Source organism: Phaenicophaeus curvirostris, chromosome 4 (genome assembly GCF_032191515.1).
Source record: "Phaenicophaeus curvirostris isolate KB17595 chromosome 4, BPBGC_Pcur_1.0, whole genome shotgun sequence".
NCBI lineage: Eukaryota > Metazoa > Chordata > Aves > Cuculiformes > Cuculidae > Phaenicophaeus > Phaenicophaeus curvirostris.
This window is the reverse complement of record NC_091395.1, coordinates 77,269,638-77,290,468: the sequence shown is the minus strand read 5'-3', so window position 1 is coordinate 77,290,468 and position 20,831 is coordinate 77,269,638. Positions and strand designations below refer to the sequence as shown.

The following is a 20,831-nucleotide window of genomic DNA, read 5'->3' as shown; positions in this document are numbered from 1 at the left end:
TGGAGAGGAGGGAGCTGGGCTCTTCTCGCAAGTGACAGGGGACAGGACGAGAGGGAATGGCCTCAAGCTCCACCAAGGGCGGCTCAAGCTGGACATCAGGAAATGATTTTTCATGGAAAGGGTCGTTGGTCCCTGTCCGAGGCTGCCCAGGGAGGGGGTTGAGTCCCCTTGCCTGGAGGGGTTTAAGGGACGGGTGGACGAGGTGGTGAGGGACATGGTTTAGTGATTGATGGGAATGGTTGGACTCGATAATCCAATGGGTCTTTCCCAACCTGGTGATTCTATGATTCTATGAAAACCTTGCCAAATGATTGGCTGTTTAGACCACAGTCAGGTTCAAGTTTGCTGCTTAGTGTGCAGCCTCAGGTCAGATCTCCTTGTTTGGCCAATTGAAGTTACTGCACCATCACCTTCTGGAGATGTACAGGTGAGGATCCTGTTGTGCAGCACAGAGATCTCATCTCTCTGTATGAGCTCCTGAGACAGCAGAATGGAGTATTAAGGACTGGTCCCATGGTGCTTCGAGCTGCTCCGGTGAGTTAAAGAAGATTCATTTCCAGGGTTGTGATCTTATGTGGAGCAAGGAAGGATCACAGAATCATGGAATGTTTTGGATTGGAAGGGACCTCAAAGCCCATCCAGTCCCACCCCCTGCCATGGGCAGGGACACTTCCCATGAGATCAGGTTGCTCCAAGCCCCATCCAACATGGCCTTGAACACCTCCAGGAATGGAGCAGCCACAGCTTCCATGGGCAACCTGTCCCAGGGCCTCCCCACCCTCACAGGAAAACATTTCTTCCTGAGATCTCATCTCAATCTCCCATCTTTCAGCTTAAACCCATTCCCATCCTCCTGTCTGCACTACCTGATAAAGGATCTGTCAGAGAAAGAGCTGGTGACATTGGAGAATGAAGGCCTGGTCCTGCCATGGTGCTGGAAACAGGACTCTCTCATAAGACAAGAGTGAGGCCATGGAGTTCTGATGTTAAAAATCAGCTCAATTAAACACTACAACTCATAAAACAAATCAATCTAGAGAGGTCCCAGACTAAAATTTTGGCACCACAACTTAGAATCATAGAATGAGTTGGGTTGGAAGGGACCTTAAAGCCGTGTGTAGGGACACCTTCCACTGGATCTGTTGGAGAGAGTCCAGAGAAGGCGACGAAGATGAAGGCTGGGGCACCTCCCATACAAGGCCAGGCTGAGAGAGTTGGGCTTGCTCAGCCTGGAGAAGAAAAGGCTTCAGGGAGACCTTAGAGCAGCTTCCAGTACTGAAGGGGCTCCAGGAAAGCTGGGGAAGGATTTTTTTCCAAGGGCCTGGAGTGCTGGGGCAAGGGGAAATGGCTTTAAAATGGAAAGGGGAGAGATTTAGATTAGATATTAGGAAGAAATACTTCATGGTGAGGACGGTGAGGCCCAGGTTGCCCAGGCTGCCCAGAGAAGTGGTGGCTGCTCTACCCCTGGAGGTGTTCAAGGCCAAGTTGGATGGATTTTTGAGCAACCTGATCCAGTGGGAGGTGTCCCTGGATGGGCTTTGAGGTCCCTTTCATCCCAATCCATTCTGTGATTCTATGAAGAAAAACTGGATGCTTACATAGGAGAGGAACCTCAGATGAACCAACTAGTGCTTCAGAAGTCAACAATGGAGCATCACCCTGTGTCACTATGAAACCAAAGCCTCAGAGCACAGCTTGAATCTTCTGCAGTGTTTGTGGGAACACATAAAACTGATCATCCAGCCTTCCACCCATCCTTAAAGACCTTGTGCCACATCTTTCCTAAGACGAGTTCCCTCCAACCCCAACCTCCAACCCAAGGGTAGACCTTGGCCAGCATGCTGAGGTTACCAGACTCTCAAGAAATGGTTCCTCAGAAGCAAAGAAATACCACAGAACTTCTCACTCCTCAAACATTATTCCCCACGGCAGCTGGCAAATCCTTCCCTTTGCTTCTCTTCCAAGTTGGACAAAATTACTGCAGAGAATCCCTCCAGCTCCCTTCCCCCCCGTGCGATGTAATCCCAAGGGAGAAATGGTTTCATGGGGACCCCCTGCTGTCTTGCATCTGATTTCCCTCCTAAGTATGGTATAGGGAAGCGTCTCGAGGGCGATGGCTGTGACCTCCATACAGCTCTTTTGTCAAGTGCCATTTCATTAAAAAATCAGCCTTTTAACTGTGGACACATTTCAACCTCACCAAATCTGCTAATTATTGACAGTTGGTGAAGAGGAGATTTCACTTGTTCCTCCTGTTAAACTGCATCTAATTAGTAATTACTGGTTCACTGTCATCTTTACTGCAATAATCCCACTGCACATTGGCTCATTAACCTTTTGCTTTTCTAAAGCAGGCTGCCAACAAGATGAAGGCTAAAACAGATTGGAAAACAATAGCTCAGCCTTGGATTTTAGGCTGTTTATTCCCCTTGTCCTGGAGATCCAAAAAGAAGATTATTTTTAAGGAAAGGCTTTCAGCTGCAACCAGCTTCATTCCAGAAGATGGCTTGTTTTGTCCTAACCAGCACCCAAGCCCCTTTACACTCAACCCATGGTGATGGCATGTGGATTACGGCTGAGCTCACAGCCCACAAGGCCAACCATGTCTTGATCTGCAGCAGAAGCGAGGAAGGAGATTCTCCTCCTCTGCTCTGCTCTGGTGAGACCTCACCTGGAGTCCTGTGTCCTGTTCTGGAATCCCCAACATAAGAAGGAGATGAAACTGCTGGAACGGGTCCAGAGGAGGCTATGGAGATGATCCAAGGGCTGGAGAACCTCTGCTATGAGGCCAGGCTGAGAGTTGGGGTTGTTCAGCCTGGAGAACAGAAGGCTCCAGGAAGACCTTAGAGCAGATTGGAGGGGTGAAAGGGGCTCCAGGAAAGCTAGGGAGGGGCTTTTTCCAAGGTCCTGGAGTGACAGGATAAGGGGGAATGGCTTTAAATTGGAAGGGGGAAGATTAAGATTGGACATTGGGAAAAAATTCTTCACAATAAGAGTAGTGAGGCCCTGGCCCAGGTTGCCCAGAGAAGCTGTGGCTGCCCCAACCCTGGAGGCGTTCAAGGCCACATTGGATGGAGCTTGGAGCAGCCTGGTCCAGTGTGAAGTGTCCCTGCTCACAGCAGAGGGCTTGGATCTAGATTGTCTTTGACGTCCCTTCCAACTCAACCCATTCTGCAATTCTATGATGACCTCAACGCTCACATCACGTCCCTGCGATCCGGACGAGCAGGGACCAAAGGGTGGAAAACCGAGTGGAGCAACCCCCTGGTTATTTCTTTTGCTGCTACACTGAATTTCATTTGCACGAGTCCCATTTTCAGTTTGGAACTGTCACAGCTGTTTCTATTGGCAGTGCATAGCTGAGTAGGAGTTGTCAGTGGGGATGCTGCAGGATAGGCAGCTAGAAAAGAGATTCCCCGGGGGGCATGGGAGGCAGTTGGAGGTTGTGGACTAAATGCATTAACTAGATGGTTTCTCCTCAACTTAACAGCAGTGAATTACTTAATGCATATTGATGCATGGAGGTACCAGAGTTAACACTGTATTGGGATGAAAAGGAGCATCCTAAATGTGCCGAGCGGCGAGGATCCGTGACTTTGCGGCTGACACAAAGGGTTTTATTTTTATAAGGTGATCTTCAAAACTGTAACATCTAGAAACAAGATGTCACTCTGGAGCAGTGTCGCAGATAGTGAAGCTCCCAGTGAGACCCTTTAAACTCAACCTGTGGTGACGGCATGTGGATTATGGCTGAGCTCACAGCCCAGAAGGCCAACTCTGTCCTGCGGTGCATCAGAAGAGGTGGGACCAGCAGGGCGAGGGAGGGGATTCTGCCCCTCTACTCTGCCCTGGAGAGACCTCCCGTGGAGTTCTGAGTTGAGTTCTGGAGTCCTCGGCACAGGAAGGACATGGAGCTGTTGGAACAGGTCCAGAGGAGGCAACAAAGATGATCCAAGGGCTGGAGCACCTCCCATAGGAGGACAGGCTGAGAGAGTTGGGGTTGTTGAGCCTGGAGAAGAGAAGGTTTCCCGGGGACCTTAGAGCAGCTTTCAGCACTGAAAGGGGCTCCAGGAAAGCTGGGGAGGGGCTCTGGGTCGGGGAGTGCAGAGACAGGATGACGGGGAGTGGTTTTAAGCTGAAATAGGGAAGATTGAGATGAGATCTTGGGAAGAAATGTTTTCCTGTGAGGGTGGTGAGACCCTGGCCCAGGTTGCTCAGAGAAGCTGTGTCTGCACCATCCCTGGAGGTGTTCAAGGCCAGGTTGGATGGAGCTTGGAGCAACCTGGTCCAGTGGGAGGTGTCCCTGCCCATGGGAGAGGGGTTGGAACTGGAGGGACTTTAAAGTCCCTTCCAACCCAAACCGTTCCCTGATTCCATCTGTAGAAATTCAAGGAAGGTCTAAGGTCTTGGCTAGACTAAATACCCACCCAAGAAAAGTTTTGGATGCACAAGCCTTCCCAGCACATGAACGTTGTTCAGGTCCAGGATTTTCATTTATCTGATGCTGGTGTTTCTAATGAAACCTGAGCTGAATCCTGATTTCTCTGAGGTTATTTTAAAGCAGCTCTAACTCTGAAGCAGCTACAGCCAATGTGATGAAGTGGCTGCATTTATCCAGGACATTTATTAAACTTGTTGCAAGGCTTCAGTTCTGCTCGAGGACTAATTGTAAGTTTGAGCCCCGTTAGAAGAGCGGATCAAAGGTGGCTGGTCAAGCTCCCAGGCTAAAACAAGTGCTTAATAACACATCACCTCCTGTGTTTGCTCTCTAACTAAAGGTAAGGGACTGTGAACGTGTGATTAAGGGCAGAATTTGGCTCATTTAAATTCCTAAACGGGTTGCTGCTCAGACCATATTCATATTTTTGGAACAGAACATGCCTCTTACATCTTGTTGTTAATGATTTACTCCCTTAGTTAGCACTCATTACAACAGTATCACCTCGGTCATGTTAACACAGAAGCATAGAATGGTCTGCGTTGGAAAGGACCTTAAAGATCATCCAGTTCCAACCCTTTGAAATGGGCAGGGACACCTCCTACTGGACCAGGTTGCTCTAAGCCCCATCCAACCTGAGCTTGAACACCTCCAGGGATGGAGCAGCCACAGCTTCTCTGGTCAGTCTGGGCCAGTGCCTCCCCCTCCTCATTGTGAAGAATTTCTTCCTAGCGTCTAATTTAAATCTTCCCCCTTCCAATTAAAAGCCATTCTCTCTTGCCCTATCACTCCAGGCCCTTGGAAAAAAGTCCCTCCTCAGCTTTCCTGGAGCCTCTTCAGGTACTGGAAGCTGCTTTAAGGTCTCCCTGGAGCCTTCTCTTCTCCAGGCTGAACAATCCCAACTCTCTCAGCCTGGTCTCCTCACAGAGGTGCTCCAGCCCTCACATCATCTCTATGGCTTCCTCTGCACCTCTTCTGTGCTCTGCTCACTTGAACATCCTCATCGTCACCACCAAGGAGATTCTGCAGAACGGGAGGAACACCCTTTACTCACAGACTCACACACATCGATAATGAGTGAACAGAACTGGAAGACTGATCACAAAATCACTAGGTTGGAAAAGACCCACTGGATCATTGAGTCCAACCATTCCTATCAAACATTAAACCATGCCCCTCAGCACCTCAACCACCCGTCTTTCAACCACCTCCCTGGGCAGCCTGTTCCAGTGCCCAATGACCCCTTCTGTGAAATATTTTTTCCTGATGTCAAACCTGAACCTCCCCTGGTGCAGCTTGAGGCCATTCCCTCTCATCCTGTCCCCTGTCCCTTGGGAGAGGAGCCCAGCTCCCTCCTCTCTACAACCTCCTCTCAGGGAGTTGGAGAGAGCAATGAGATCAGACCAGGCTGTTACGAAGAATCTGATTCCTTGGTGTCAACAGATGTGTGGTCCAGCTGTGTGGCTGGAGGTAACACCAGTTGAGCAGAGCCAGGATCCCAGTGCCTAATGAGCTTTACCACCAGCTGTAGTGGTTTCTTTTCATTGACACGGAGCGTGGGCCGAGCGCACGTCATTCTGTTTGATCTACTAATCAGCGCTGATTCATGTTTACACTGCAGATAACATTTCATCTGCTTTGAGAAGGTCATTTTCAAGGGATGCTGCATGGTTTCAGGATTGCCTGATGCCTGCAATTTGAACACCCTTTGAAGGAAGACAGAACTTAATTTTCCTTACGGGCTAGAATTCATTCATCTCTAAGCATCAACTCATTTTCTCATACAGTGATATCAGATCTGTTACATTCTAAATTATCTGTCACCCACAAAGCTAAAATGCAAAAGGCAAAAAGATCTCGTGAGCTTCATTTCTAGATAAACTATGACAACGAATAATTATTTTTGTAGAGCCCGAAGTGTTTAACTCGGAAAGCTTCAGATTCTGGTAGCAAAACATTAATTACCACTGAACTCAGTATCATGGAATCACAGAATGTTTTGGGTTGGAAGGGACCTCACAGCCCATCCAGTTCCAATCCCCCTGTCATGGGCAGGGACACCTCCCACTGGACCAGGTTCCTCCAAGCCCCATCCAACCTGACCTTCAACACCTCCAGGAATGGGGAAGCCACCACTTCTCTAGGCAACCTGGGCCAGGGCCTCCCCACTTTCACAGGAAAGCTTTTCTTCCTAAGATCTCATCTCAATCTTCCCTATTTCAGCATAAAACTGTTCCCCCTTGTCCCATCCCTGCTGTCCCTGATCAAGAGCCCCTCCCCAGCTTTCCCAGAGACCCTTGAGGTACTAGAAGCTGCTCTAAGGTCTCCCCAGAGCTTTCTCTTCTCCAGGTTAAGCAACCCCAACTCTCTCAGCCTGTCCTCCTATGGGAGGTGCTCCAGCCCTTGGATCATCTTTGGTGCCTCCTCTGGACTCACTCCAACAGCTCCATGTCCTTCCTGTGCTGAAGATTCCAGAACTGGGCACAGGACTCCAGATGGGGTCCCACCAGAGCAGAGCAGAGGAGCAGAATGTCCTCCAATGACCAGGACAGTAGACATTTACCATTCCAGAGAAGCCCCTGCTAAGCGTTGCCTGCAGAAAATACTGGAAATGTCCAAAATGCAGAATTTCGACATGAATTGTGACCTGCGTTTCCTGTCTGTGTTGAAAGAATGGTTTGTTTTGCCCAACGCTCTCAAACACGTGCATCGTCAGTGAGAATGGAGCCAATAAACAATTGCTGCTGCTTAGGGCTTGAAATGACGTAAAGTCTGGGAAAGTGGTAAGGAATTAAGAGCCCAGGTCACTGATACAGAGACCTATGAGTCTCTGGAAACAAAGTCAATGTGTGTCATGCCATGGTCAACCACAAAACTGCCACCTATGGCATGGGGCACCATGGAGAACGGTGTCAATGTCACCTTTGGGGTAAATGAGATTGGTGATACCTCCTGTGTTCTTGCTTTCCTGATTATCTTCAAAGGAGTCCTCCCAGGAAAGGCCATAGCTACTTTTTGGTGGGCAAGGCTCTAAGCATAAGGGACGCTCTGCATTTCAGCCACCTTTCACCAGGAACTGCAGCCAGCAGGTCAAGGGAGGGGATTCTGCCCCTCTACTCGGTGCTTGTGAGACCCCACCTGGAGTCTTGTCTCCAGTTATGGAATCCCCAACATGAGAAGGACATGGAACTGCTGGAACAGGTCCATAGGAAGCCATGAAGATGATGCGAGGGCTGGAGCACCTCTGCTGTGCAGACAGGCTGAGGAGAGAAGGCCCCAGGGAGACTTTAGAGCATATTCCACAGCCTGAAGGGGCTCCAGGAAAGCCGGGGAGAGATTTTTTACAAGGGCATGGAGTGATTGGACACTAGTAGCAAGGACAAAGCTTTTAACTGGAAGGGGGAAGATTTCTATTAGACATTAGGAAGAAATTCTTCACAATGTGGGTGGTGAGGCCCTGGCTGCCCCATCCCTGGAGGTGTTCAAGGCCAGCTTGGATGAGGCTTTGAGCAGCCTGGTCCAGTAGGCGGTGTCCCTGCCCATGACATGGGTTGGAACTGAATGATCTTTGAGGTCCCTTTCAACTCAAACAGACCCTGGGCATGTACCTTGAATGGGTGCAAGACCTGGGAATACTCCCCAGTCTTTCATAACCAAAACCTCTGAGCAGAATTCAAGATCACAGCAAAAAGCTGATGGACGGGGAGCTAAGGTTGAGCTTGTGCCAAAATGACTAACACGCTCTGTGGATGCACGAATCCAAGAAGAAGCAGGCAAATCACATTGCTCCTGCAACTGGTACTTGTGCAACTTCTTACTGGAATACTGTGTCTGCTTCTTATGGAAGGGATCCAAAAAGGATGTTGACTAATTAGAAAAAGTTTAAGGAAGAGCCATATGAATCATTAAAGCTTCAGAAAACACGTCTTTTAGGAAGAGACTCCAAGATTGAGATACATTCAGTTTCTTAAAGAGAAGATTAAGGGACAGTTTTATCTCAGCCTGTAAACAGCGAGAAGGACAACAGAAAACGTGTAACGTGTTTTTCCCGTCTAGCAGACAAGTGAACAACAAGATTCCATGGCTGGAGGTCGTGAATGACGGAATCCTAGAACGGGTTGGAAGGGACCTTAAAGCCCATTCATTTCCACCCCCTGCCATGGGCAGGAACACCTCCCACTGGATCAGGTTGCTCCAAGCCCCATCCAACCTGGCCTTGGACACCTCCAGGGATGGGGCAGCCACCACTTCTCTGGGCAACGTGTGCCAGGGCCTCCCCACCCTCATTGTGAAGAATTTCTTCCTAATGTCTCATCTAAATCTTCCCCCTTCCCACTTAAAGCCATTAAATCTGTTTGATTAACTTAAATACGAGTGACATCAGTAGCCATTGTGCGTGGTTCTTTGGCCAGTTCTCCTCTCTTCTCCCCAGGCTCTGTCTTTCCAGAGCCAAGCTGGAAGATGAAAAGGGAGAAACCTTCAAAAAAGGTCTGGGAAAATACATCCACATAAAAAATACATCTCAGGTTCTTTGCTTAATGAACACAGACTGTTTTTCACACTGTTAGCACCAAGGAAGCATCGTAGAGCATGAGCAGAACCATGTTCCCCCTGTTGCAGCTCAGCCCTCACTTAGTTCACATCCCCAGACAAGCCCGGATGAACTCAGATGGGGCCTCAGAGCAGAAATCATCAATCAGAAACACCAACTTCCCCTGATCTGTGATCTTACCTGGCCCAGGTGGCCAAGAAGGCCAATGGCATCTTGGCCTGGATCAGATACAGCGTGGCCAGCAGGAGCAGGGAAGGGATTGTGCCCCCAGACTCAGCTCTGGAGAGGACGCACCTCAAATCCTGGGTTCAGTTTTGAGCCCCTCACTCCAAGAAGGACATTGAGGGGCTGGAGCAAGTCCAGAGAACGGAATGAAATTGGGGAAGGGGCTGGAGAGCAAGGGTTATGAGAGGTGGCTGAGGGATTCCCTATACCTGGAGGTGTTAAAAAAACACATAGATGTGGCATTTGTGGACATGGTTTCGTAGGCACAGCGGGGTTGGACTGGATGAGCTTATAGCTCTTTTCCAAGACTTCTATGATTCTCTTTTTCTGTGATTCTATAGTTCTTTGGTTTTATACCGTGTAAATGTTCTCCGCGTGGGAGTGACGTGGAACAGATCAGAGGGACCACGGAAGACCATCCCTTGTCTATAAAAGGTGGGTTTGCTGGATGGAACAAAGATTCCTCTGTTCACTTCTTCCACTGTTCACTTGGAATGTAGATCCCACCACATGATCTAAACATCGGTTGGAGGCACAGAAAAGCTGCTTGATCTGTGCTACACTGGCATAAACTAAGAGGTGGGACAAACACAACCATCACCATTGAATCCACGATTGTTCAGGTGAAGAAGATAACTACCAACTTCATCTATAAATGGAGGAGGCCCCGTAGGAATGAGACTCTTATCCAAGAAGGCAAAGTAAGCAGTGGCATTGCTAAGCCCCTTTGAGACATCCCACCGTAGTGACCAGACAGGTACTGACCTCGGACATCTGCGGGAAGAGACTGATGGCCAAGGGGAGGGCCAGGCCAAAGGCAGCGAGGCACACAAGGCTTTGGACTGGGAGAATCATCCGGGGACGAGACCTCAGGAGCGATGTTCTGGAAAGGAAAGGCTTCATTAGACCATTATTCATCAAAAAGGACACTGGTGTTGATCCAGACCGATTGGTCTCCCTCTCCATAACTCCTCCAAGTTCTTTCTTAATAGGCCACCAACAAGTTCACCCACAAGAGAGTCCTGCACGCTGTGCTTTTTGTCTGCTGGGGCTACACAGTCCACAAAACCCAAGTCCTCATTTCTAAACCAAAACAGGATAAATTCACACGTGCTTCCCCCTTTTCAAACCATCTCACGTTAGAGTAAATGGCACACGAGGAGACCTGGTGGCATGCAGGTGTCACCTGCACCAGGGCATGCTGGTCAACAGCAGCTGAACACGAGCCAGCAGTGGTCCAGGTGGCCAACAGCATCCTGGCTTGGATCAGAAACAGTGTGGCCAGCACGAGCAGGGAGAGGATTGTTCTCCTGTCCTCAGCACTGGTGAGGCCACACCTCGAATCCTGGGTTCAGTTTTGGGCCCCTCACTCAAAGAAGGACATTGAGGGGATGTAGCGTGTCCAGAGAAGGGAACAGAGCTGGAGAAGGGGCTGGAGAACAAGGGTTATGGGGAACAGCTGAGGGACCTGGGGTTGTTTAGCCTGGAGAAAAGGAGGCTGAGGGGAGACCTCATCACTGCCTACAACTGCCTGGAAGGAGGTTGTAGTGAGGTTGATGTTGGTCTCTTCTCCCAAGTGACACGCAACAGGACGAGAGGAAATGGCCTCAAGTTGCACCAGGGCAGGTTCAGATTGGACAGCAGGAAAAATTTCTTCATGGAAAGGGTTCTTAGGCCCTGGCAGAGGCTGCCCAGGGAGGTGGTGGAGTCCTCATCCCTGGAGGGGTTTTAAAGCTGGTTAGATGAGGTGCTCGGGAATGTGGTTTAGTAGTGGACAGGTACGGTTGGACTTAATGATCTCAAAGGTCTTTTCCAACACCAAGATTCTATGATTCCATGATCATCTGCGGCTGTGATCCCAATGTGCATCACTCCTGTCCATCCAGATCTTGAAGATTCTGTTGTCTCACAGTGCCCTGCCATCAAAGATGGGCAAAGATCTAGTAGTTATTGCCTTTCCACTGGGGTGATAACAGAGCTGTCCTTCAGTCAAGAATACATTAACTACTAAGCATCTCTGTGGTCACCATCACTGGGGGTTTAAAAAGTGTGGCCAGGAGGGTGAGAGAGGGGATTCTGCCCCTCTACTCTCATGAGACCCAACCTGAGTCTGGTGTCCAGTTCTGAAATCTCAAACAGAAGAAGGAGATGGAACTGTTGGAATTGTTCAAGAGGAGGACACGGAGATAATGCGAAGGCTGGAGCACTTCTCTAGGAGGCCATGCTGAGAGAGTTGGGCTTGTTCAGCCTGGAGAAGACTCCAGGGAGACCTTAGAGCAGCTTCCAGTACCTGAAGAGGCTCTAGGAAAGCTTGGGATTTTTTCCAAGGTCCTGGAGTGCTAGGATGAGGGGGAATGGCTTGAAATTGGAAGGGGGAAGACTTAGATTAGACATTATGAAGAAATTTTTCATTGTGAGGGTGGTGAGGCCCTGGCCCACATTTCCCAGAGAAGCTGTGGCTGCCCCATCCCTGGAGGTGTTCAAGGCCAGGTTGGATGGGGCTTGGAGCAACCTGATCCAGTGGGAGGTGTCCCTGCCCATGGCAGGGGGTGGAACTGGATGGGCTTTCGGGTCCCCTCCAACCAAACCCATTCCACGATTCTAATCCAACATGTACCATTCACGAAGCGTCCATCAAAACCCACCTAAGCAACCCTTTCCACATCAGGGCACGCCGCTAGCCTGCTCTGGCGTGCGCTCAACTGATTTTGCAGGCTCATCTTGCGGTGCCAATGCAGGAGAACAGATTACCTCAACACCCCCACCCCCCACCGTCTACTCCACGTTTCCTGCAGGCTACAAACACGCACCTGATGAATTCAAATGGAGCAGCTGATGTGTGGGAACCTGTTACCCTGCTGTACGTTGCCTGTGTGGCTGAACATTCCGACTCTTCGCCCTTTGCTAGCAATGCTTGCTGAAAGCTGTCTTCATCTTGAGAAGGTTTGGGGGAAGTGGGGAAGGAAAACAAGATCCAGAGCCTTAACTCCTCGAATATCACAGCTCGTCACTAATAAGCTATTGAGACAGAGTTGATCCTATCAACTTGTGCTGTGAAAGCCAAGCTTCTGTTCTCCAATATTTAACTACTTCGTTTTGCTTACAGCACGATCCAACCTAAAAGACTCCTGCAGAAGTGCAAGGTCCTACACATGGCTTGGGGCAATCTGTGCTGGCAGTCTAGGCTGGGGGATGATGTGACTGAGAACAGCCATGAAGAGGAGGACTTGGGGTGCTGGGAGATGAGAAGCTCAACATGAGCCAGCAATGAGCGCTCACAGCCCAGAAACCAACCGTGTCCTGGGCTGCAACAAAAGCAGCGTGGCCAGCAGGGCGAGGGAGGGGATCCTGCCCCTCTATTCCTCTCTTGTGAGACCTCGCCTGGAGTCCTGTGTCCAGTTCTGGAATCCTCAACATAAGAAGGATGTGGAACTATTGGAACGGGTCCAGAGGAGGCCAGAAAGTTGATTAGAGGGCTGGAGCTCCTCCCATACAAGGACAGGCTGAGAGAGTTGGGGTTGTTCAGCCTGGAGAAGAGAAGGCTTTGGGGAGACCTTAGAGCAGCTTCCAGCACCTGAAGTGGCTCCAGGAAGGATGGTGAGGGACTTTTTCCAAGGGCCTGGAGTGATAGAACGAGGAGGGGTGGCTTTAAATTGGGAGGAGAAAGATTGATATTAGATGTCAGGAAGAAGTTCTCCACTACGAGGGTGGTGAGGACCTGGTCCAGGCTGCCTAGGGAAGCTGTGGCTGCCTCATCCCTGGAGGTTTTCAAGGCCAGGTTGGATGGGGCTTGGAGCAACCTGATCCAGTGGGAGGTGTCCCTGTCCCTGGAAGAGGATTGGAACTGGATGGGTTTAAGGTTCCTTCCTACCAAACCATTCCATGATTCTATGAAATCCACAAGGACGTTGTCTGAGTCAGGAGAGCCGGTTACCTTGCTTCACGCTCTTTAACAAATGCGATGTTTGAGAATTGCCATCAATAAGCTGTGATAACCAGTCCCTGGGATGTGTAGGGACAACTCCTGGAACTGATTTATTCTCCTGCTTAAGCTGTCGTGATCCATGAGAGCCCTCGCTGAGAAAATCATAAGACCAGCATCCTTCAAGCTTCCCTGGAGTACAGTTTAGAACCAAGGCAGCAGTGCTCATACCACCCCTGATATCTTAATTTGGAAGGTTCACCCTCTTTAATTACTGCCCTGTTGGGGACCTTATAATCACCCAAGTAAAAACTCAACCAATTTAAAATGATGCCTGGTTCAGCCCCCAGGTGTGATTTCCAGGAGTGCCTCAAACTCAGGCCAGTTCAAATTACAATGGCTAACCTCCTAATTAAGAAGATTTATGGCTTGATTTAAAACGGAGAGGGGGACTAATTAACACATGTAGTGTAATGTCTTAATTGGGAATCAGAGTCTAAAATTTGTGTTGTTCAGAATCAACGACTCATAATTAGTCAAGAAGTCCACTTCTCTTCTGTCCCTACGATCTCTGCCCTCAGAAGAATATTAAGTTAAATATTGCGGGCTGCTTTTCGTTAGCTGTCAAATGCAATCAAAACCCCTCTTTACACCCATTTAGCTGCTCGTTGGAAGCGAATGATTGGATGTTTCCAAAGGCTTTAATTGCAGAGTGTTATAGCCGATTAAAAATAAATAATATTAATTAGAGAATCATAGAATCGTTAAGGTTGGAAAAGATCTCTAAGATCACCAAGTTCTATCATCAACACAATCCCATCACGCCTGCCAGTAATGCCTGGAGGAGAAGGACCTGTGGGTGTTGGGTGACAGTGACTGAACATGAGCCAGCAGTGGCCCAGGTGGCCAAGAAGGTCAATGGCATCTTGGCTTGGATCAGAAACGGTGTGACCAGCAGGAGCAGGGAAGGGATCATGCCCCTGGACTCAGCTCTGCTGAGGCTGCACCTCGTATCCTGGGTTCAGTTTTGGGCCCCTCACTCCAAGAAGGACATTGAGGGGCTGAAGCACGTCCAGAGAAGGGAACGGAGCTGGGGAAGGGACTGGAGAACAAGGGTTGTGAGAGGTGGTGGGTGAGGGACCTGGAGTTGTTTAGCCTGGAGGAAAGGAGGCTGAGGGGAGACCTCATCACTGTCTACAACTGCCTGAAAGGAGGTTGGAGCGAGGCAGGTGTTGGTCTCTTCTCTCAAGTGACAGCAATAGGATGCGAGGAAATGGCCTCAAGTTGCTCCAGGACAGGTTCAGATTGGACATCAGGAAAAATTTCTGGATGGAAAGCGTCCTCAGGCCCTGGCAGAGGCTGTCCAGGGAGGTGGTGGAGTCCCCATCCCTGGCGGGATTTCAAAACTGGGTAGATGAGGTGCTCAGGGATCCTGTTTGGTAGTGGACAGCTACAGTTGGACTCATTGATCTCAGAGGTCTTTTCCAACCAGTTGATTCTATAATTCCATGAAAATCCCCTAACGCCTATTCATTCTGTGATTTGCCTTCCTCCAACCCCCTTAGTAGATATGAAAAAGGCAACCAGACGCTGGGGGCCTCCTGAATCGAGGCAGCACTTACCACTACCGGCTACACCTCGACCTCCCCGACAGCATCTCAATATGCATGAAGCGTGCGTGTTCGTAGGTGCACAAACAGCCCCCCGCATACTTGCACAGACATCTGCTCGGCGGAGACGGCGTGTTGTCGATCGTGTAAATACACCTTCATTCAACTTTCATCACATTGTTCATTAGTGGTTTAAATTTTGCATAATTTGGCAGCTGCCTCTGGCGTTTTTCAAGAGGTACTGTAATTTATTCCATATGGAAGTCAGGCGCTGTACTAAAAAGGAGTTATCGGGTTCAGTGAACCAGAGCTGTATTTGTCTCGAAGGAGGTGTCAGATGCTAAACTAAACATGACAGGAGTTAACCAAAGTCTCCCAGCTGACAGATTCCGTGGGGCTTCTGGAGTGTTTGGTATAAACAGGTTCAACGCTAATATAGACATCGCAAGACGCCGAGGATGCCGGCGGGGTAAGAAAAGCGCGGGAGGATGAATTTCTGGGTATCCCGAAGGTTCTCCAGCTCCTCAGAGCTCTCCTCTGATGTGCAAACGGACTTTGGGGAGGTTGTCCTACCCCAGACACCAGCTGTGCTGAGAAGCTCCCAGAGCTGGCACCACACCACGTCTCTGTTTCAGAGCATCCGTTGGGTTTCTGCTCTCTGCAGAGGGGGTTTCTCAGCTTTTCTCACTCATTTTGGGTCATTTTGGAACTGGATGTTCTTGAAGGTCCCTTCCAGCCTAAACCATCCTATTATTCTACAATCATCTCAATCTCCTCTCTTTCAGCTTCAAACTGTTCCCCCTAGTCCTGTCCCTGCACTCCCTGACCAAGAGCCCCTCCCCAGCTTTCCTGGAGGGCCTTTCACTACTGGAAGTTGTTCTAAGGTCTCCCTGGAGCCTTCTCCTCTCCAGGCTGAATGACCCCAACTCTCTTAGCTTGGCCTTGTAGAATCATAGAATCACAGGATGGTTTGGGTTGGAAGGGACGTCAAAGCCCATCGAGTTCCAGCCTCCTGTCAAGGGCAGGGACACCTCCCACTGGATCAGGTTGCTCAAAACCCCATCCAATCTGGTCTTGAACACCTCTCAGGATGGGGCAGCCACCACTTCTCTGGGCAACCTGGGCCAGGGCCTCACCATCCTCATCATGAATAATTTCTTCCTAATATCTAATCTAAATCTCCCTCCTTCCATTTTAAAGCCATTTCCCCTCATCCTATCACTCCAGACCCTTGGAAAAAATCCCTTCCCATCTTTCCTGGAGCCCCTTCAGTACTGGAAGCTGTTCTGAGGTCTCCCTGGAGCCTTCTCTCCTCCAGGCTGAACATCTCAACTCTCTCAATCTGTCCTCAGTTTTTGGAAAACCTCTTTATGGGAATCCTGAGCTCTTCTAGCCACCAGGAGCTCTGTCATCTGCCCTGTCACTGTCCTTGCCCAGGAGCACCTCCTGCTCTTGGCTGTAGCCCCAGTGCCCCCTCCAGAGGACACGGCAGATGCAAAGGGAATGAAGCTGGGGGATTTTTGTGCTTGATTGACATCATTAAAGGAGCAGTTTCAATGTTTACTCTGGAAACAGCCACAGCAGTTTAAGGTGTCGCTGCTGGCAGCTGTTTGGTTTAAACAAACTTCAGCAAGGGTTTTGCTGGATGGAGAGATGTTGCACTTCAGAGGAGGAAGAGCACCTGTAGGCAACATTCCTCACACTGTCAGAAGGAGAATATCTCCAGCAAAAGGCCATGAACACAAGGTCCAGAAGGGCCTCCTACCTCACAGACGTGTCTGCAGGGGAAAACATGGTTTAAGCTGAAGAGAACTCCCTTCCAGCACCACAAAATCATGGCCTGAGCACTGGTTTATCCATCAAAAGAATCCACTGTTCATGGTTAGACTGACTTAGCTAAGCCAGAGCAGCTCTGTAATGTTGATCCACCTTGCAAGTGTCCTAATTTTATGAGCTTTACAGGAAAACAGCCCTGACAAAGGATGCTGACATGCTGTGGCAGCTCTGCCACGTGATCAGGATGATGTGGAGATGAAGAAAGAGTAGAAACACTGGAATCCCCGGCATAGGAAGGAGATGGAACTATAGGAGTGAGTCCAGAGGAGGCCACGACTATGATGTGAGGGCTGGAGAGACAGCCTGGGAGAGCTGGAGTTGTCCAGCCTGGAGAAGAGCAGGCTGCGGTGAGAACTTAGGGCTCCTTCCAGTACCTGAAGGGGCTCCAGGAAAGCTGGGGAGGGACTCTTGATCAGGGAGTGCAGGGACAGGCTACCCAGGGAGGTGGTTCAGTTTCTCTAAAAGACGAGGTACTCAAGGACATGGTTTAGTGGCAGAGAGGAATGGTTGGACTCAAAGGTCTAATAGGTCTTTTCCAACCTAGTGATTCTATGATTCTATGACAGGACGATGGAGAATGGTTTGAAGAGAGGAGATCAAGTTGAGATCTTAGGAAGAAATGTTTTCCTGTGAGGGTTGGGAGGCCCTGGCCCAGGTTGCCCAGAGAAGTCATGGCTGCCCCATCCCTGGAGATGTTGAAGGTCAGGCTGGATGGAGTTTGCAGCAGCCTGGGCCGGTGGGAGGTGGCCCTGACCATGGCAGAGGAGTTGGAACTGGAGGAACTTCAGGGCCCCTTCCAACCTAAACCATTCCATGATTCTGCGATACCAGACAAAAGCATCTGAATAAAGGTGAAGGTTTGAGGGACAAGAAGACCAACTTAATGCAGTGGATGGAGCAATCCCCACACATCCATGAGATGAAGGTACTAATGAAACTTCCATTGTCTGCTCCAAAGTGAGCTACATCCCACAGATGAGTCATCCTGGTCCCATAGACGATGTGAAACGAGCATTTTTCCCCCAATTAAAGTTGCCAACGTTGCTATTATTTATAAAACTTCAATGGGAATACATCTGCACGGAATAACTGACACCGCCTTCCCTGCGTGGCATATGTGGTCTCAAAATAAACATCGATTCTATATGTTCGCTGCTCCAACAGAGCGTCCAAGCAGCAGGAAATGCATGAAACATGGGGAAAGAATGGCGCGCCGCGGAGCTCGGCAGTGGGAGGTAACGTTGAATTACTTGGAGAGCAGAGAAGGCGGCCCCGGGAGTTAAAATACACAGCAGGCAAAGAGACGAGAGAAGCCAAGAGAGCTGAAAAAAATGGCACAAGAGACGAGAGAGGCAGCTGGGGGAGTTAAAACATGCAGATGGAGAGATGGCTGAGAGAGAGGAAAGACCTGGATCCAAGTGGAAAGACGACGACCAGGAACTGGCCACTTAAAATAAACTTTTTGAATGCCGAGATGAAAGGAGGGAGAGGGTTTTCTACCAAGGCATAAACTGCTGCTGGGAGGACGTAGCTCGCTCCTAGGGTGGTGTGAGTCCCACCCAGGTGCGGAACCTTCAGCCACTTCCACCCGGGCTCAAACGCGAGGCAGGAGGAATCGTTCTCCTCCTTCACCACAATCCCAAATGCAAATGAGTTGGTAGAGGATCCAGATTGCGACTTCTGGTTCCAGCTCTCCAGCCGCCAAATAATGAGCCACTGCTCTCCTCTTTCTCATTTACAGACCCTGTGAGGACCTTTATAAATACCCTGATAGTGCGTGCTTCGATGTGACTCCCGTTAAAAAAAAAACCTGGTCTGATTAAAAGTTTTCTAAATTAAAAAAGTCAAACTTTTCACCAAATGCTTCAAGGTTTTGCCCAAAATGAGATTTCGTCTCTGATTATGTCCTTCAAACACCACTTCAGGAGATCCCTGAGTTGACACATGGTCTACAAGTCCCTCAGCAATGGAGAGGGATGCTCTGCATGTCAGGTAGATGCCTCCATGTCCTCCAGGATGCCACCACCACTAGCTGCCTGGCCAAACCCCACCCCACTCCCTATCCCTGCTGTTTCTCACTCACAGGCTTCCAGGAATCCAAAGACACTTGATGGAAAATGAAACAGGAGGCACAAAGCTCGAAGTAGAATTCAGTGCCCAAATATTTTTATACTCACAGAGTTTAATTTGGGGTTGGCGGGGAGGAAGGCGTTCTCTTGCAAACCTTGATTAGGTCTTTCTATTAAAGTGATGACTTTTTGAAGACAAACTCCTATTCATCCACAGTTGCTTAACAGGTAAAACTCATTTTGATACGTCTTGAATGAGTACAAGAAGGACACTGAGGGGCTGGAGTGTGTCCAGAGAAGGGAACAGAGCTGGGGAAGGGGCTGGAGAACAAGGGATATGGGGAACAGCTGAGGGACCTGGGGTTGTTTAGCCTGGAGAAAAGGAGCACAGGTGCATTCAGTAAAACTCAAGTTCTGATACTCCTTAGCATGAAGCAAATTTTACTATTAATTTAAGCTTGAGGATGCTTAGCAAGACCTACGGTGGTCCTCAAGTTTTTTTTTTGTTGCAGAAAATCATTTATAGACCATTTTTCTACAGAGTAGAGGAAGACATGGTCACTCCTGAGAACCTGCCCAGCAGATCCTGTAGTCGATCACAGGCTGGAGGAACGTGTGGGTGACACAGGGTCTTGGAGCAGGAAGGAGGCTGCAGAGCTTTTGTCACGGAGGAGCATGAAGTGAAAAATCGAATGGTTTGCACAAAATTAGGGGGATCAGAATCTACCCCTTGTCCTTGGGAGCCTCCAGCAGTTCTCTCCAAACAGTGGCTTGCAAAATGTGTCACCAACATTGTTCTCTGCCACAAGGAACCACCACAGACCCTTTGGAAAAGAGAGGAAAACAGCACATTTCGCCCAAAAAGGGCTGCAAGAACATATTCACAGTTCCGGAAAACAAATTTATCGCCTTGTTTCTCCCCAAACTCAGCCCATGGGAGGAACTAATCTCGGTGAGAGCCTCTAGGTACCAGACCCCTCCACCTCTGTTTTTCTGTTCAACAGACTCCAAATTCACTGAAGCAGCCCAGACCCTTTCATTTAGGAAAGAAAATAGCCCAAGGGTGTTTCTACAAGGGTAAAGAAGCCAACTGAACCTCTGGGTCAATCCCTAATTGTACTAATTGCTGTTTACTTTGTCACTGGAGACATTTAGAGCAGCATTGTCAACAGATTTGTTTCAGGAGCGCTTCCAGGTTGGCTGGCTGCACAAAGGAAGCAAGTCCTTTAGCACCTCCAGCTTTCAATCTCCTCATCAGTCTCCAGAGCCTGGCAAGGTGAATCCCACCCCACATGGATCGTTCACTCCGAATGAGCAGCTGGTGGGTTTCCTAAAGAGCCAGAGGAACCCAACAGCTCCAAACAGAAGCTCTGGGTTGGAAAGCAAGGTGGGAGAGTGGCCAATGGAGAGGGCAGGAACTCTGATAGGAGATAATTAGACACGAAATAATCACTTTGCCCATTCCTGCTCACTCTCTGCTCCACAGAGACCTCAGCTAAGAGAGGTTCTGGCTTAGAAAGTGATGGAAAGCAAATTTCTGCAGGATATGTGAAGTGTGTGTTCTTCTAGCAACCTGATCTGGTTGAAGAGGTCCCTGCTTGCTGCAGAGGCTTGGACTGGATGACCCATAAAGGTCCCTTCCAACCCAAACCATTCTATGATTCTATGATTCTATGACTCTGGGGAAGTCCAAGCCACACGACGTAATCAAAAGAAAGTACAAACAGGGCAAAAGCAAATCCAACAGTGGTCAAGGTGGATGCAGTGCATGGTCAGCAAGCCCCTATCACTGGTTGAACGCTCACCGAGACCTTCAGTCTGACCCCATGTGGCAGCTTTAATGTTTCCTAAACAGAGGACTGAAAACTTATGGATGGTTTTCCATAGAATTCAGGGAGTTTGGGCTCACACTGACCCTACAGAACAGGGTTATTTGAGCTCTTGGGTCTCAGAAAGATGATTTGAAATAACCACATCACAGAATAATAGAATGGTTTCAGTTGAAGACTTTCAAGATCGACTCCAACCATTGATCCAGCCTTGCTAATTCCACCACTAGATGAGAACCCCAAGTACGGCATCTATTTCTCTTTTAAACGCCTCCTGGGATGGGGACTCCACCACCTCCTTGGGCAGCCTCTGCCAGTGCTCGACAGCCCTTTCAGTAAGGAAATGCCTC

The 20,831-nt window shown here is 49.3% G+C and overlaps 1 protein-coding gene across 2 annotated transcripts in view; it reads right to left on the bottom strand.

Annotated features, from left to right (window-relative positions):
• Nucleotides 1-20,831, bottom strand: part of SFXN5 (sideroflexin 5) — a 115,454-nt gene that overhangs the window by 14,873 nt on the left and 79,750 nt on the right. For both annotated transcript variants that reach the window (XM_069856658.1, XM_069856659.1), the window contains exon 13: nt 9,981-10,098. In XM_069856658.1, coding sequence (XP_069712759.1) covers nt 9,981-10,098 — 118 coding nt within the window. The remainder of the gene's footprint in view (nt 1-9,980; nt 10,099-20,831) is intronic.